The 18750-nt window shown below is 44.6% G+C and overlaps 1 protein-coding gene across 3 annotated transcripts in view; it reads left to right on the top strand.

The window, feature by feature from the left end:
• SMC1A (structural maintenance of chromosomes 1A) overlaps nucleotides 1-18750 on the top strand; it is a 58450-nt gene that overhangs the window by 8917 nt on the left and 30783 nt on the right. For all 3 annotated transcript variants that reach the window (XM_005673650.3, XM_021080606.1, XM_003135124.6), the window contains exons 6-19: nucleotides 105-363; nucleotides 448-588; nucleotides 1961-2043; nucleotides 2198-2405; nucleotides 3650-3835; nucleotides 3917-4096; nucleotides 4195-4341; nucleotides 4439-4576; nucleotides 5466-5582; nucleotides 5689-5795; nucleotides 9518-9659; nucleotides 13351-13496; nucleotides 13588-13741; nucleotides 14786-14896. In XM_005673650.3, the coding sequence (XP_005673707.1) occupies nucleotides 105-363; nucleotides 448-588; nucleotides 1961-2043; nucleotides 2198-2405; nucleotides 3650-3835; nucleotides 3917-4096; nucleotides 4195-4341; nucleotides 4439-4576; nucleotides 5466-5582; nucleotides 5689-5795; nucleotides 9518-9659; nucleotides 13351-13496; nucleotides 13588-13741; nucleotides 14786-14896 (2119 nt within the window). The remainder of the gene's footprint in view (nucleotides 1-104; nucleotides 364-447; nucleotides 589-1960; nucleotides 2044-2197; nucleotides 2406-3649; nucleotides 3836-3916; nucleotides 4097-4194; nucleotides 4342-4438; nucleotides 4577-5465; nucleotides 5583-5688; nucleotides 5796-9517; nucleotides 9660-13350; nucleotides 13497-13587; nucleotides 13742-14785; nucleotides 14897-18750) is intronic.

Genomic DNA, 18750 nt, shown 5'->3' with positions numbered 1-18750 from the left:
CCCTAAGGCTGGCTTGGGGTTTAGGCTTCCTTTGGATTAAAAAGCCTGGGACCCCTCCCTTCTCTCACAGTGCTAACTGGTGTTTCCCCCAACCCTGGCAAAAGGGAGAAGGACTCAGAGCTGAACCAGAAGCGGCCTCAGTACATCAAAGCCAAGGAGAATACCTCTCACAAAATCAAGAAGCTAGAAGCAGCCAAGAAGTCCCTACAGAATGCTCAAAAGCATTACAAGAAACGTAAAGGTGATATGGATGAGCTGGAAAAGGAGATGCTGTCAGTGGAGAAAGCTCGGCAGGAGTTTGAGGAACGGATGGAAGAGGAGAGTCAGAGTCAGGGCAGAGATTTGACCCTGGAGGAAAATCAGGTAAGCTCTTGGGGGTTGGGGGGACTGGAGAGATCGATGGGCTGACATGGTCATCCCCGTCCTCCTTCTTTGTCCCTCACACAGGTGAAGAAATATCACCGGTTGAAAGAAGAAGCCAGCAAGAGAGCAGCTACCCTGGCCCAGGAGCTGGAGAAGTTCAATCGAGACCAGAAGGCTGATCAGGACCGGCTGGATCTGGAAGAGCGGAAGAAAGTAGAGACAGAGGTGGGCATGCCTTAAAAGATTGGGGATGATGGTCCAGAGCAAAGGAGATAATGATGGTCTTAACAGTAATGACAGTAGCTAACATCTAGCAAGCACTTACTGTGTGCCAGGCACTGTTTTTTACATGTATTCACTCATTCCTCATTTTTATAGAGGTGAAGTAATTTACCTAAGGCCACGTTGTTATTAAGTGACAGAACTGGGATATGAACCTGGGCAGTCTAGCTCTAAAGCTCACACTTTTTGGGAGTTCCTGTTGTGGCGCTGTAGAAACGAATCCGACTAGGAACCATGAGATTGCTTAGATCCCGAGTGGCTGTGGCTATGGCGTAGGCCGGTGGCTACAGCTCCAATTCGACCCCTAGCCTGGGAACTTCCATATGCCGCGGGTGCAGCCCTGAGGGGAAAAAAAAAGGAAAAACCCACAAAAAAATAAAGCCCCCCCTTGCAAGTATACTTCACTTACTGTGTTACTGATAACAATGATAGTAAAATAATAGGAATAATAGAAAGTTATTATAGTACCCTGAGAGCCTACAGTATACCAGGCATTATGCTAAGTAAGCACTTTTATTTTTTTGTCTTTTTAGGGCCGTACCTGCGGCATTTGGAAGTCTTTCCCAGGCTAGGGGTCGAATCAGTTGTAGCTGCCAGCCTATGCCATAGCCACAGCAGCATGGGATCCAAGCCACATCTGCGACCTACACCACAACTCACGGCAATGCCAGATCCTTAACCCACTGAGCGAGGCCAGGGCTCGAACCCATGGCCTCATGGATACTGGTTGAATTCATTATCACAGGGCCACGACAGGTACTCCTAAGTCCTTATACATATTTAAAAGAAGGTAGTAGGCATTAATATTAGTGCTTCACATAGAGTAGCTGATGTAATTCTATGAAGTGGGGGTTACCTGAATTTTACAGATGCAGAAAACAGGTGCAGAAATGCCCAGAAAGCTTTTCTTGGATAGTCCAGGATGGGTAGAATACCTATGAGAAGGTCTCATAGGGCCCTGGGTGGCCCCATCAGTTAGCAGAGCCACACTGAACACATCTGTGTGTCTGCCTTTTTTTTTTTTTTTTGTCTGTTTCTGGCCGAAACTGTAGCAAGCAGAAGGACCAGTGATCAAACTCATGCCACAGCTATAACCAGAGCGACAGCTGTGACAACAATGGATCCTTAACCTTCTGAGCCACCAGGGAACTTCCCGTGTGTCTGCTTTTTTAAGAGGCCTCCTGCATTAGCAACAGATTGTCTGTAATTGTTGGGCTCTTGGATGAGTGGGCATATAGGGGGATGAGCCAGGGCCCCATGGTCTTGGAGTTAACTTGCTCAGCCTGTGGTGATGTAGTATATTTGTCTCTCCCAGGCCAAGATCAAGCAAAAGCTGCGAGAGATTGAAGAGAATCAGAAGCGGATTGAGAAGCTGGAGGAATACATCACGACTAGCAAGTATGTATTTCTATAACCTTCCCACTTACCTCTAAGCCTGTTTTTGTGAGCCCTACCTGTCCTGCCTCTCTCCAGGCAGGACTGCTAGATTCCCTCTCATTCAGGAATATTTTCTGGCCAGCCAGAGTAACCCCTGTGTTCCCTTACTTTGTAGGCAGTCCCTAGAGGAGCAGAAGAAGTTAGAGGGGGAGCTGACAGAGGAGGTGGAGATGGCCAAGCGGCGTATTGATGAGATAAATAAGGAGCTGAACCAGGTGATGGAGCAGCTGGGGGATGCCCGCATCGACCGCCAGGAGAGCAGCCGTCAACAGCGAAAGGCAGAAATTATGGAAAGCATCAAGCGCCTGTACCCTGGCTCTGTGGTAAGAGTGGAGAGGGAACTTATTTCCTGAGCTCTTTCACACTCACTGTCAGATAATTTTCCCAGCTGCCTTGTGAGGACAGGATTGCTAATCCCATTTTTACAGCTAGGGGAACTAAGGCTCAGAGAGGTTAAATGACTTGCCCATGACAGTATAGCTTATAAGAGTAAGAACTGCAATTCAAACCCAACTTGTTCTGACACTTAACTTCATGTTACTTTTTTATCACACCAATTGTATCTTTCTGAAAGTTTTGTCTTGCTGTATCCACTCCTTTGTGGGAGGTGGGAAGACTGAAGAGGCCTTTGGGAAGGCGAAGGGGCCACAGGGCAGGAATTCGTTTCCAGGAAGTAGCTCTGTGCAGGCTTCAGTGTGAGCTCCTTTGGTGTGTAACACCTGGCTCATTTGCTAGGCTTTATCACATATCTTGGCCTCTTGAACCAAATCCTGAGTTCCCAGATTCTCTGAATATTATATCTCTATTGCTATAATCCCATCCCTGGGTTCAGCTTAATATTTGGGTTTCACAAATATTTCCTGATCTTTCCTCTGAACGCTGCTGGGGAGTTGATAAGAATGAATTAAACTCAGTCACTGCCCTTGAAGATCTTACCCTTTATCTGATAGTTCTTAGAGATCCATGGTTGGTTTCAGGGGGCATAGAAGAAGTGAACTAGACAAAGAGGTTTACTTTGCAGGGTGTTTGTGAGAATTTGAGATAATGCATGTAGGGTTTTGGCATAGTGCCTGGGATGGCAGTGGTCTGTGAAATGATAAAAGGGAGGTTTAGCAGTTCCTGTTGTGGCTCAGTGGTTAATGAATCTGACTAGGAACCATGAGGTTGCGGGTTCAATCCCTGGCCTCTTTCAGTGGGTTAAGGATTCGGTGTTGCCGGAGCTGTGGTGTAGGTTGCAGACGTACCTCTAATCCCGTGTTGCTGTGGCTGTGGTGTAGGCCAGTGGCTACAGCTCCAATTAGACCCCTAGCCTGGGAACCTCCATATGCCGCGGGTGCGGCCCTAGAAAAGACCCCAAAAAAAAAAGGTTTAGAAAGATGATTTTGGATTCAGACCATGACTGCCTACAGTTGTTGCTTTGGGGCCAGAGTAGGCTTTTCTTCTGTAGTGTGGGGTCTGTGTTCCTGACAGAGATTGAAGCCTGTTCCCCCTCCTTTCCAAGTGGGGAATTGAGGTTTCGGAGCCAGCTCCCAAAAGCCTCATGCTTCAATTTTCTGACTTTCCTCAGTATGGCCGCCTCATTGACCTCTGCCAGCCCACACAAAAGAAGTATCAGATTGCTGTAACCAAGGTTTTAGGCAAGAACATGGATGCCATTATCGTGGACTCAGAGAAGACGGGCCGGGACTGTATTCAGTATATCAAGGAACAGCGTGGGGAGCCTGAGACCTTCTTGCCTCTTGATTACCTGGAGGTGAGGCTGGTGGGACAGTGTGAGAGGGCTGATTCTCCTAGCCCTTCATGTTCTGCCATTTAAGTGAGCTGCTTTTCCCAGGTGAAACCTACAGATGAGAAACTCCGGGAGCTGAAGGGGGCCAAGCTGGTGATTGATGTGATTCGCTATGAGCCACCTCACATCAAAAAGGCCCTGCAGTATGCTTGTGGCAATGCCCTTGTCTGTGACAACGTGGAGGATGCCCGCCGCATTGCCTTTGGAGGCCACCAGCGCCACAAGGTATGTATTCCCTTGCCCAGATCGGAACGGAACAGGCTCCACTGTTGAAGATTCCTCTGTTCAGCTTCTCCCTCCTCTTCTCTCCCTACTGTATGTAGACAGTGGCACTAGATGGGACCCTGTTCCAGAAGTCAGGGGTGATCTCTGGTGGGGCCAGTGATCTGAAGGCCAAGGCCCGGCGCTGGGATGAGAAAGCAGTAGACAAGTTGAAAGAAAAGAAAGAGCGGTTGACAGAAGAGCTGAAGGTAAGCCACAGGCAGGGCTGTCCCTAGGAATGGGGGTCCTAAGCCCAGGCTGGCCGACCACCTTCTTACCACCAAGTCCTTCTCCTGTCCACTTTAGGAACAGATGAAGGCAAAGCGGAAAGAAGCAGAACTACGTCAGGTGCAGTCTCAGGCCCACGGACTACAGATGCGGCTCAAGTACTCACAGAGTGACCTAGAACAGACCAAGACACGACATCTAGCCCTGAATCTACAGGTGGGACTTGACCTTCAGTTCTGTCTGCCAAAGGCCATCCTCACATTCCTGGCCTAGGTTTTTCTGGGGTGGGGGGGATGGACTTGTCCCACTTCCCTGTCTCTTTCCAGTCTGCTCTGGGGAACCAAGCATAGCATAGAGTCAGACAGCCAGGGGTTCAGATCTTGGCTCAGTATGACATTAGGCAAGTTACTAAACCTTTTAGTGTCAGTTTTCATCTTTGTCTGTAAAATGGGAGTTTGAGTAACATGTGCCTTGTAGGGTCATTGTAAAGATTGAATGAGTTAATGTATGTGGTGTTTAGACTGATTTCTTGTACCCAGTGACTGTTCAGTAAATGTTAGGTGCTATTAACATAATTCATTCAACACATATTTGAGCTTCTTATGAAAGTTTTGGAAGTGAGCTATAGACATTTTAGTCCCTGTGAGTCAGGGTACTTTTCTAGATATATTAATGTGCTTGATTATGGGTGCTTCCGCAGACTATCCTGGAGGTGTTATGTAATATGTAGTATGTATATGTATGTATGTGTGTGTGTATATATATATATATATATATATATGTCGTTTTATCTCTTTCTAAAATCAAAAAGTCTGCATTCCAAAATATATCAGGCCCTAGAGGATGAGAGAGTGTGGACCTGTAAGTAATGATGTTTACTATGTGCCCAGCCTTTTGGATTGAAGCTGGCTGATTGGAGGCCAGGGAGGAAGCCATATGATGGTTCAATGAGAGGTGATGCAGCCTTGACTGGAGTAGTGCTAAGTCACGTTTTCACAGTGTGTAGATAGCCAGTCCTTTCTGTCCATGGAGCCAGGACTCTCAGGGTGGCTCTTTTCTTCTAAGGGTCCTGCTCTCTTTTGTCCTCTCACCCTGTTTCCTGCAGGAAAAGTCCAAGCTAGAGAGTGAGCTAGCCAACTTTGGGCCTCGCATCAATGACATCAAGAGGATCATCCAGAGCCGAGAAAGGGAAATGAAAGACTTAAAGGAGAAGATGAACCAGGTTTGTAGAGGGTGAGCCATGCCCACATGTGCATTGGGACAGGATTGGAGCTGGAGGCAGCACTCTGACCCAAAGGGCCTTTGCTTTCCCTTGCTTCTCCCCTCAGGTAGAAGATGAGGTTTTTGAAGAGTTTTGTCGGGAGATTGGTGTGCGCAATATCCGCGAGTTTGAGGAAGAGAAGGTGAAACGGCAGAATGAAATTGCCAAGAAGCGGTAGGTGGCAGTGTGGGTAGAAGAGAGTGGGGTGCCCTAGCCTGACATCTGGGAAGTCAGATGCCAGCATAAGGCAGGGAGCAGCGTTTAGAATGATGGGCATTTATTGTAGGTCAGCCTTAAAGAACAAGGACATCCAGGAAGCTTATGACAGCAGTATACAGGTTAAGAGTGCCAGCTTTTTTGTTTGTTTTTAAGGCCGCACCTGAGGCGTGTGGAAGTTCCCAGCCTAGGGGTCAAATCGGAGGTGTAGCTGCCGGCCTACATCACAGCACAGCAACGCCAGATCCAAGCCGAGTCTGAGACCTACACCGCAGCTCACGGCAAGGCCAGACCCTTAACCCACTGAGTGAGGCCAGGGATCAAACCTGTGTCCTCATGGATACTAGTCGCATCCGTTACTGCTGAGCCACGATGGGGACTCCCTAAGAATGCCAACTTTATTTTTTTTTTTTAATTTTTATTTTTTTTTTTTTTGGTCTTTTTGTCTTTGTTGTTGTTGTTGTTGCTATTTCTTGGGCCGCTCCCGCGGCATATGGAGGTTCCCAGGCTAGGGGTCGAATTGGAGCTGTAGCCACTGGCCTACGCCAGAGCCACAGCAACGCGGGATCCGAGCCGCGTCTGCAACCTACACCACAGCTCACGGCAACGCCGGATCGTTAACCCACTGAGCAAGGCCAGGGATTGAACCCGCAACCTCATGGTTCCTAGTCGGATTCGTTAACCACTGCGCCACAACAGGAACTCCAGAATGCCAACTTTAAATGTGGTTTATCTGGGTTAAAATCCCAGCTCCATGGTTTATCATCTTGAGCAGTGACTTGATCTCTCTAAGCCCCAGTTTCCTTATGTGTCAATTGGGATAACAATACCTGTCTCAGATTTGTTGGATGGATCAGATGTTGGGTTGGTTAATCCTTATAAAGTACTCAGCATGATACTTAGCATCTACTAAGAGCAATAGATACTAGCTTTTATTTTACTTTTTTTTTTTTTGCCGCCCCGAGGCATATGGAGTTCGCAGGCCAGGGAACAAATCTGAGTCATAGTTGAGACCTAAGCCACAGTTGCAGCAACACCAGATCCTTAACCCACTGATGGGGGGGATCAAACCTGTGTCCCAGCACTCCCAAGACGCTGCCAATCCCGTTGCGTCACAGTGGGAACTCTGATACTCGCTTTTATTATTGTCATTATTCTCATGGGTGATTGGGGAGAGGAGGGCCAACGTTCTAGATTAGAAGAATAGTAAGAACAAAGCAAGTTTCTCCTCTCTTCCCTGCTTTTTATTCATTTGTTCAACAAACTTTGCTTGAGTACCTACTTTTGCCAGGTTGTCCTGTGCAAGGTATTGGAGAGGATGGGGAGTTAGGGGTAATTTAGATGAACACAACATTTCTCCGAAGGAGGTCACCCCCCTGGACCCTTCGTTTCAGTTGGTAGTTTGTCTAGTCCATCACCCATACAGTAACTGTTCATTGTTCTCCTACCCCTAAGCCTGGCCCAAGGGATGTAGAATTGAATTAGGGACTGTCCCTCTCCTCAGGAAGCTATGGAATAGTGGGGGAGACAAACAAGTAGATCAGCGATTTCAGAATGAAGCTGTATTTGAGGTAGATAGAAAATACAGAGGAGATATTTGAGGAACTGCAAATCAATAATAGGTAAAATAAAAACCTAGAGACCCAGTAGAAAAATGGACAGAAGATGTAGTTAGCATTTCAAGCAGAAAGAAGCTCAAATGGTTAATAACTGTGAAGTGATGTTTAGTCTGAATCCTAATCAGAGAAATGCAAATATAAAACAGTCTAACAGTATTTGGTGAAAGTAAGTTTACATGAGCCCTGTGACTTAGGAAAGCCACTCCTGGGTATATATACCAGACAGAGTCTTGGCCACAGGGTCACAAAGAGACATGTTCAGAGTTGTTCTTTTTGGCATAATTTGTGATAGTATGTGGTTGGTGGCAATGTATATATTCATCATTGCTGGGAAGTATAAGTTAAATATGATAAACATGTGGACTATGGAATACTATGTAGCACTTCAGACAAGAAATAAATTTACAGGCAGTAATGTGGATAAGTTTATAATACCATCCTTTTGTGTAAATTTAAAAACAAAACATTTTACAAGGATATTCATTTTTAAGGTTTTTATCTGTATGTCTGCATGTCTGTCACTGGTGTGTATACAATAGGAGTAGAAACTGAATTGAACCAAAGGAGACAAGGGAAAGGTCTTGTACAGACAGCGATCATAAGTATGTTATGAACTGTAGTGTATGATTAACTCAACTGCACCAAAAAGGGAGGAGCCCAACAAAGTGTAATAGAAACTAAGAACCTGCTCACAGTCATCAGGAAAGATTTTACAGAACAAAGGGTGATGAACCAGAGACTTGTCGAGTGAGTAGGATTTAGCCAGCCAGGCCATAGACAAGAGAGTTCCAAGCAGTGAGAATAGCATGCTTAGAGGTGTGAGAGAGTATGCCTTGTTCTGCAAACTAAGTATTGAAGCTCTGGAGCATAAAAATGGGGTCAGGAGGAAGGCGGGGGTGGTAGAGAGGTCAGCAGGGGCCAGAGCACAGAAGGCTTTATGAATCATGCTTAGGAGATTGGACTTAAAATTGCATAGCTCAAAATTATAGAGTTAATTACATTCCATTTGGATTATAGTGACTAATAGGTTTAAGCTGCTAGCATGACATCTGGCAGCATCTGTCACACCATATCGGGGGATGGAGGGGCAGTTGGAAGTTAGCCCTGTCTGTTCTGCTTATATCTGTGAGTGCTGGTTACATACTCCTCTAAGTTTCCAAAGGGATGGGGAGGAGGAAGCTAGCAGGAATCTATTATTTTCTCCTTTTTTTTTTTTTTTTTTTTTTTTTTTAACTGCTCAAGCTTTGCCCCTTAGAGGTTCTGGAATCTTGGGGCAGAGATGTATGTGGAGATTTGTGGGTAGTTGGAAAGAGTCAAAGTCCATGAGCAAATATGAACTGAATACAGCTAGTATACCTGGAGATGATGACGATGAAAACTAAAATTTGTTGAGTACTTACTGTGCACCAGATGTGGTTCTAAGGACTTTATATGTATTAACTCCCAATAACTCTGAGGTAAGTACTGTTATTATTTCCATTTTACAGATGAGGAAACAGTTATGGAGAATATAACTAACTTGTCTGAGATGCACTACTAGTAAACGGCAGAGTTGGGATACCAGTCCTCTTACTGCACTAGGATGCCGTAGGAGAAGAAACCTGGGTTTTGGTGTTTAGACCTGGGATCCAGTCTCACCTTTACTAGCTGTGTGGCCTTGGGCAAGGTCTTTTACCGCTTGGCCCAAGTTTCCTGTTTGTAAAATTAGGATAATAATGCCTATTTGTGGAGGTGTTCATTAGAGGATTAGAGATAATATATGTAAATTACACAGAAGCCTAGTAAATAGGAATTATCCTAGCTGGTGGGTTCAGGTAGACCATTTTGTGCTTCCTTCTAGGAACTTGAAGGGGGAACTCCAGTGTTTAAAAAGGGATTAATGCAGTTTGGCCTAATCTCCTCTCCCTTGTGCCATATCCACAAAGCTAGGCCAAGGAATTTAGTTCTCTAACTTTAGGAGATAGTTTTATGTAGATCTGTGTGGATGAGCTGAGAGGTGAATGAAATTCAATATTAACTGAGACCCTGCACCTTAGGCCTGATTCTCCTTTCTCCCCACAGTTTGGAATTTGAGAATCAGAAGACTCGCTTGGGCATCCAGTTGGATTTTGAGAAGAACCAACTGAAGGAGGATCAGGATAAAGTACACATGTGGGAGCAGACAGTGAAAAAAGATGAAAATGAGATAGAAAAGCTCAAGAAGGTAAGGAAGGAGAGCATAAAAAAACTAAAAAATATGAGGAATCGGAGTTCCTGTTGTGGCTCAGCAGGTTAAGAATCCACCTAGTATTCATGAGGATGTGGGTTTGATCCCTGTCATCACTCAGTGGGTTAAGGATCTGGCATTGCTGCAAGCTGCATTGTAGGTCACAGATGTGGCTCGAATCTGGCATTGTCATGGCTATGGTGTAGGCCAGCAGCTGCAGCTCCAATTTGACCCCTAGCCTGGGAACTTCCCATGTATCATAGGTGCAGGCCTAAAAAGAAAAAAAAAAATCAAAATAAAAAACTAGGAGGAAAAATTGGAAGAGATAATGTCCATAATTTATAAAACTCTCATCCAAATAAGAAAAACCCCAAGTCCTAAATAGGGAGCATATAAGTGGCACAAATAATTCAACAAGAGATTCAGATAGCCTGTAAACACATAAATATAATTGAGCTTTATTAGTTCCCTGGTTAAGGATCTGGCGTTGTCACTGCTGTGGCTTGGGTTTGATCCCTGGCCCCAGAACTTCCACTTACCATGAGCATGGCCAAAAAATAACAATTTTTTTTTTTTAAAAGAATACTGGCCATGGAGTTCCCACCGTGGCACAGTGGAAACGAATCCCACTAGGAACCATGAGGTTGCAGTTCGATCCCTGGCCTCACTCTGGATTAAGGATCTGGCATTGCCATGTGCTGTGGTGTATGTTGCAGACAAGGCTTGGATCTGATTTTGCTGTGTCTGGCATAGGCTGGCAGCTACAGCTCTGATTGGACCCCTAGCCTGGGAACCTCCATATGCTGCGGGTGCGGCTCTAAAAAGCAAAAAAAAAAAAAGAATACTGGCCATGATGTGTGAGACCAGCCTTTTTAGGCCATATGTTACCATCCATTGAGAGTCTTCAGAATACATTTATCCTAAGTCGGTAATACCTGAGGAAATCCAAAATGCTGGCACAGCTTTGTGCACACAGGTTGATGTTTATGATAAACACTTATAGTTGGAAATTGTCCAGTGTCCCCTGGGAGTTAAGCAAATTATGCTACATCATATAAGTATTTGTATAGTTAAATGGTTTCAAATTTTAGTAATATCAGACCTCTTTTAAAAAATCTAAGAGGTACAGTGTTGGGTTAAAACATCTTTAATGTTAAATATGTACAAACATATAACACTTAACCAGAAAGCCAGGACAAACTTCCAAATTGAATTTTATAATTAACCACATTAACTCAGTGCAACAGATGATGGTGTTTTACTGAAACTGAGTCCCTTGTCATAGTGCGCCTGTGCTGCTGACTGCCGTGGCTCAGTTTCTTTAGTCAAGCATGCCTGTGCCACCAGTTATTGTGTGACAACTCACTTTCCCACAGTCCTCACAGCATCCTGTCCTGAGGTGATTTGGTCCTCACTTGGTTTAAACATATCATTTGACTTTTATGACTGCCTATGTTTGTTGGTTTGTGTGGGTTTTTGTTTTTGTTTTTGTTTTTCCATCAAACCTTATTAAGTAGTCCTCTTTGCTGTCACTGCAATCTTAAATGCAAATGCAGTTGGGCAGTAAAATCCTGTGGCAGGAGTAGGTGGACATCTCAATGATCTAGAATCACATATTCGACTTTTTGTTTTGAATTAAAAAAAAAATTTTTTTTAATGGCCATACCTGTGGCGTATGGAAGTTCCTGGGCCAGGGATCGAACCCACGCCTCTGCAGCAAGCCAAGCTGCTGCAGTCGGATTCTTAACCCACTGTGCCACAGTGGGAATTGCTGAAATCTTTTAAAACTTAGCAGAAAGATGCAGAAATAGTACTCAGAACTTCCATCTACTTCTCACCAAGATTCATCAGTCACTAACATGTTGCCGTATTTGCTTTTGTACTTTATGTATATGTATTATTTCTTTTTTTTTTTTTAAGGGTCTTGCCCACAGCATATGGAGGTTCCCAGGCTAGAGGTCAAATCGGTGTTACAACTGCCGGCCTACACCACAGCCACAGCAACATCAGATCCAAGCTGCATCTGCAACCTACACCACAGCTCATGGCAACGCTGGATCCTTAACCCACTGAGTGAGGCCACAGATTGAACCCACAACCTCATGGTTCCTAGTTGGATTCATTTCTGCTGCGCCATGACAGGAACTCCTACATATTATTTCTTATGAGCCATTTGAAAGTTGCAGATATGTCCTCAAAATGAAAACAAAGCATTCTTAAAAAAAAAAATCAGAATATAATAAGATTACAGTCCCGTTGAGCACTCTTAATCCCAGTCCCTTTACCCTTTTGGGGCTAATCCCATGTAGGATATAGTCTTTTTTTTTTTGGCCATCATGCCAGGAGTTACCAGGCCAGGGATCATATTTGAACCTCATTTGCAACCTATGCTGCAATTGTGGCAACACTGGATCCTTTCACCCACTGTGCCAGGCTGGGGATCAAACATGTGTCCTAGTGCTGCAGAGATGCCACTGATCCCTCTGTGCCACAGCAGGAAGTCCTACTTAAATACTTTTACATTCATATGTATATGTACATTGTATGTATAGTCATAAAAAAATACATAGTATTTGTGTGTGGTGTTTTTTTTGTATTTTTGTTTCTGCTTTTTAGGGCCACACCCTTGGCAGCACATGGAAGTTCCCAGGCTAGGGGTCAAATCAGAGCTGCAGCTGCCGACCTACACCACAGCCACAGCAACTCAGGATCCAAGCCACGTTGCAACCTATACCACAGCTCATGGCAACGCTGGATCCTTAGCCCACTGAGCCGGGCCAGAGATCAAACCCTCATCCTCATAGATACGAGTCAGATTCATTTTTGCTGTGCCACAATGGGAACTCCTATGTGTGTTTTTTAAAAACACTGATGTTGTTATTGCTCATGACGATAGTCTTTTTTTTTTTTTTTTTAAACAAACCAAGACTGTAACATTCATTTCTGGATTTTGAGTATTACACAGCATATGTCCATTTTTAGATAATATATAAAACAAAGAACAAACTGTAGAAAGAAACATCGGTCTAAAATTGCCTTATGGGACATCTTTAATTCTCTAAGTTAATGGTAACTCTCTCCACACACTGAGGCAGGCAGCAGGATCATGACAGTAGTCCTGATGTGAAAAAGGTGCTGAAGTAATATTGTCAGAATATAGACTTTTAATTATAACTTAGTCTCAATTATGTAGACTGTCGTTAAGTAATGCTGGAAGGAAATAGGCTAAATGTTAATTGGTAATTGATTATCTCAGGCTGATGGAATTACAAGTAATTTTTTTTTTGGCTAGCTGCCACACATGGCAGCTTAATGTGGGATCTCAGTTCCCAGACCAGGGATTGAACCCAGGCCACAGGAATGAAAACAGCAAGTCCTAACCACTAGACCAGCAAGGAACTCCCCACAAGTGGTTTTTTTTTTTTCCTCCCACTTTATACTTTTTATATGCTTTGAACTGTTCTACAGCAAGCAACTTTGTTTTTTGGAGTGGAGGAGGAGGTCAACCAAATAATTTAGAAAAAGGTAAAAGAAGCCAGAAGGGTGATAGGGTTTTGTGCAAGCAGAGCTCACTGAAGACAGGCTGCAATTAGCCACCTGGGGGAAAGGGTGAGGGCAAGGAGAGATGATCCCAAGGTGAGATGGGGAAAGCCTTCATTTCTTGTCCTGTTTCCTCTGCTGGGACCAGGAGGAGCAAAGACACATGAAGATTATAGATGAGACCATGGCCCAGCTGCAGGACCTGAAGAATCAGCACCTGGCCAAGAAGTCAGAGGTGAATGACAAGAACCACGAGATGGAGGAGATTCGTAAAAAACTAGGGGGCGCCAACAAGTGAGTGTGTTCAGGCCTGGGCTTGGGGGAAGTACACAGTACAGGCAGCCTGCTAGATTTGAGTCTCTCCTGTCTCCCTGGATCTTCTTAGGGAAATGACCCATTTACAGAAGGAAGTGACAGCCATTGAGACCAAGCTTGAACAGAAGCGCAGTGACCGCCACAACCTGCTACAGGCCTGCAAGATGCAGGACATCAAGTTGCCACTGTCTAAAGGCACCATGGACGATATTAGTCAGGAAGAGGTGAGTGTCATGGCTGGTGGTGGGGGTAGGCTGCGAACAACATAACAAGGGATGGGGGATGAAGGTAGCCAGGGAGGGCAGGTAAGAGAAGGATGGTGGGCGGGGTGGTGAGGGACAAAAGGAGAGGCACAGGGGAGATGAGGCAGGGTGAGGCTGTGAGGGCCGGATGGGGTGAAAGGTAGTGTAGCCTTGGTGTGAGAGGGAAGTTGAATTGGGGTGGGGCTGTATGTCAGTGGGTGGTGAGGGAGGTAAGCCCAGAGACGAGGAAATCATTAGCCTTAGGGACTTGAGCTAAGTTAATTCCAGCAGGTGATGGCTATTGGTAGGAGTGGGAATTGAGGGACATTAGCCAAGAGGAAAGGAAGACGGAAGCTGAGGGCCCTGAGGGCTGGTGGTTTAGCTGTAGTGAGTGAAGTTGGCCAGGAGAGGGTTGGGTAAGGGACATCAGCAATGCAGAGGTGACCAAACTTAGTTAGGGGAAAGGTAGCAACACCAGCCAATAGAAGAGCCAAGGCATTTTATCCACTGGAAGTGAAGCTTGGTAGCAAGGAGGTGGGAATGTTAACTGAGAGGAGGTTTGCGGACATCTTGTCCTTAACTTGAACATGTATCTCAGTCCCACATCTTTCTCCCTCCTTTCTTTCCAAATAGCATTTCTGTTTAATTCAGTAAAATCTTTCAAACACTGGCAGTGTGCCAGGCGTCATGGTAGCATGTGCTATAAGTGCTCCTAATGCTAAGCACAGCCCTGCCAGGCAGGCATTAGCCCATAGTACAGATGAGGGTTCGTGTGTCTAAACGACGCTTCTGGTGTCGAGACCCGATGGTGTGGCTTGCCCATGGTCACACCGTTAGTCAGCGGTAGAGCCCAGTTTTGAACTTGGGTCTTTGTGCCTTCAAAGCTGCTCTTCCTTCTGCCACAAGTGCTTTCTAATAAGGTGCTTCTCAAAGACATAGAAGGATGCGGAAGAGCCCCCAGCCCCCTCTATTGGAGCACTCTCATGGCCAGTCGGCTCCATTCGACTCTCCCTCTCGCCATTGCAGGGTAGCTCCCAGGGGGAGGATTCAGTGAGTGGCTCCCAACGAACCTCCAATATCTACGCACGAGAGGCCCTCATCGAGATTGACTATGGTGACCTGTGTGAGGATCTGAAGGTAAGATCTTCCCAGCTGTCCATCAAGGGTCAGCCCATCTAGGGGTCCTGTGGAGTTAGACCATGGCTGGAAAGAGGGGCGAACTGGCAAGGGAGGGTGGGTGGAATTGTGCTCCAGGGTCTCCCCCCATGTGCACACACAGGCACAGGCACGTCTTTCACCCCCACCCCCAGTTGTCCCTGTCCCTGCCTGCTGCCGGCCTTCCCCTTCCACTTGTATACGCTCTCAGCCCAGATACACGGAGAAAGGGCTCCTGTACAGTGAACAGCTAGACCTCGAGTGTTCCTTAGGGCTCTGTCCCGGGTGGCATGCTTTCCTTCTCACGTGGCATTCTCTCATCCTGAGTGTCTCCTCCATTCCCCTGTCTTCAGCTGCCATCTCTACGCTAGTCTGGCACACATCTCAGACCCCAGCCTTCCTCCCCAAATCTGCCTCCTCTCCTCAGTGCCAGCCACAGGTTCAAACCAGAAATCTGAGCCTGGTCCTTGACTCCCTCTCCCACTGTGCATATTCACTGAATTACTAAGCCCCGTTGACTTGACCTCCTAAATATCTATTGAATCTGACTTTATTCTGTTTCCACTGTGTCTCTAGTGCAGGCTGCTTTCACCTCTCACATGGACTATTGCAGGAGCCTCCTAAATAGTTTCGGATGCTTTCCAACCCAACATTATAGTCATGGGAACTTGATTTTTTCAAACTTTTTATTATGGAAATTTTCAAACATATAGAGAAGTAGAGAGAATGATATAATGAACCCTAGGTACCCATCACTTCCCTTCAACAATTGACATATGACATATGATTGACAGACATATGGCAATCCTGAAAATACCCTTCCCCCTCCTGGTTGGCATATTTTAAATCAAATTCCAGATATTCCATTCATAATTACCTCAACATATATCTCTAGGAGGACTCTTTTTAACAATTGTAACTACAGGAGTTCCCATTGTGGCTCAGCGGAAATGAATCTGACTAGTATCCATGAGGACTCAGGTTCGATCCCTGGCCTCACTCAGTGGGTTAAGGATCCGGCATTGCCATGAGCTGTGATGTAGGTTGCAGACATGGCTCAGATCTGGTGTGGCTGTGGCTGTGGCTGTGGTGTCGGCCGCCATCTCCAGCTCTGTTTGGACCCCTAGCCTGGGAACCTCCAAATGTCTCGGGCGTGGCCCTAAAAAGACAAAAAAAATTGTAACTATAATATTATACAAAAAATTAGCAGTAACTCTGTAATATCTAATATTTAATAAATATTTAGATTTCCATGAATGTCCCATAAATATCTTTTTAAAAAATATTATTTGTGTGTTTAAATCAAGATTCAGGTGAGGTCCATGTGTTAAAATTGGTCTCTTGTGGTCTAACATTTTCTTATCCCTTTTTATTTTTTTCTTCCTATTTATGGAAGAAACTGGGTCATTGGTCCTGTACAATTTTCTCTATTCTGAATTTGACTGATTATATCTTATGATGTTATTTAACATGTTCTTCTATCCCTGTGTTTCCCATAAACTGGCAGTTAAATCTAGGGTTTGATTGGATTGGGATTCATTTTTTATTTTTGGCAAGAATTTATCATAGGTGGTGCTGTGTACCTGTGAACTTCCTTTTGCATCCCATCAATAGACACTGAGTATCAATTCTCTCTATCTTTGTAATGATAGGATTGATGAATGCTCAACATTACCTATGAAATACTCTTGCCAAAAGCTCAAACAAGGATCTGATTAAGCTTTTATATATGAAACAGTGGTGCCAGAGAAACATATTAAATAAAAGCACAGTGATGCAGTTAGTTAATTCCAGGCTGTGGGAAACTCTAAAGGACTAAAGATGTGGTCTCTTCCATAAGTAAACGGGAAGAAAGAAATAAACAGAAAGGGAGAACTTCTGTAGACTATGAGTCAAATCAACCAATTAGAATGTGTGGCCCTCCCTTGAATCCATTGCAAAGGAAAGAGAGGAAGGGGAATTTATAGATTACATGAGATTTAAGAGGAGTTCCCGTTGTGGCTCAGTGGTTAACGAACCTGACTAGTATCCATGAGAATGTGCTATCTCTGGCCCTGCTCAGTGGGTTAAGAATCTGGCGTTGCTGTGAGCTGTGGTGTAGGCTGGCAGCTACAGCTCTGATTCAACCCCTAGCCTGGGAACCTCCAATTCCGTGGGTGTGGCCCTAAAAAGACAAAAGACAAAAAAAAAAAAAAAGATTTGAGACATATCAGCGAATTGCAACATAGGCACCTTATTTGGAACCTGCTTTGAAAACCTATAAAAAAAATTTTTTAATAACACCATCAGGATGATTTGCACACTGACCAGAATAGTTTATGATGTTTAGTAATTACTTTTAATATTTTTAAGGTGATAATGGTATTGTGGTTTCATTTATTTTTTGGCTGCAATGTGTATCAGCTTGAGGTGGGATTTCAGTTCCCAAACCAGGGTTTGAACCCTGGCTGGCAATGGTGAAATCATGGGATCCTAACCACTAGCCCACCAGGGAACTCCTCCCCCTCATTGTGGTTTTAATTTTTAAATATCCATATCTTTTGCAATAGTCACTCTCAATGGGTGGGGTGGATTTTGCCTCCCCAGGGGACATTTGGTAATGTCTTGTCGCACCCACTTGTCACAACTAGGGCAGATGTTACTAACAGTATCTAGTGGTAGACAGCAAGGATATTGCTAAACATCCTACAGTGCACAAAGGACAGCCCCCACAACAAATCATCTGGCCCAAAAAGTCATTAGTGCTGAGATTCAGACACCCTGTCTTATTATTTATTTGTTTATTTATTTTTGTCTTTTTAGGGCTGCACCTGCGGCATACGGAGGTTCCCAGGCTAGGGGATGAATTGGAGCTGTAGCTGCTGGCCTATGACACAACCACAGCAATGCCAGATCTGAGTGGCATCTGCGACCTAACACCACAGCTCACAGCCAGGGATTGAACCTGCGTCCTCATGGATGCTAGTCAAGATTTGTTTCTGCTGAGCCACGACGGGAACTCCAGAAACCCTGTTTTAGAGAATGATACATGCTGAAATATTTATGGATGAAATGTCTCAGGTTTGCTTTAAAATAATTGAGTATAGAAAAGAATTGGGTATAGATGGCAGAACATTGGCCATTTTTGAAGCTGATAATAAGAACATGGGGTTCATTATATTATTTGCGTTTTTGTGTATGTTTAAAATTGTATATACTATAATGTTAAAAAAGGAAAAACTATCATGATCACCAGGTTCAGGTGTTTTTAGCCCCATCAAGCCCCTATCAGCCTTTCACAGCTGGCTTTACCAGCTATTAACAAACAATCATTGCCTGGATGCATCAAGGGTTGCCAAATCCTAATTTTCTTTTTTTTTTTTTTTTTTATTTTCCCACTGTACAGCAAGGGGGTCAGGTTATCCTTACATGTATACATTGCAATTACAGTTTTTCCCCCACGCTTTCTTCTGTTGCAACATGAATATCTAGACATAGTTCTCAATGCTATTCAGCGGGATCTCCTTGTAAATCTCTTCTAGGTTGTGTCTGATAAGCCCAAGCTCCCGATCCCTCCCACTCCCTCCCCCTCCCATCAGGCAGCCACAAGTCTCTTCTCCAAGTCCATGATTTTCTTTTCTGAGGAGATGTTCATTTGTGCTGGATATTAGATTCCAGTTATAAGTGATATCATATGGTATTTGTCTTTGTCTTTCTGGCTCATTTCACTCAGTATGAGATTCTCTAGTTCCATCCATGTTGCTATAAATGGCATTATGTCATCCTTTTTTATGGCTGAGTAGTATTCCATTGTGTATATATACCACATCTTCCGAATCCAATCATCTGTCGATGGA

The sequence above is a fragment of the Sus scrofa genome, chromosome X (assembly GCF_000003025.6).
Source record: "Sus scrofa isolate TJ Tabasco breed Duroc chromosome X, Sscrofa11.1, whole genome shotgun sequence".
NCBI lineage: Eukaryota > Metazoa > Chordata > Mammalia > Artiodactyla > Suidae > Sus > Sus scrofa.
Note: the sequence above shows the minus strand (reverse complement) of the source record. Positions and strands in the feature narration are given on the sequence as shown.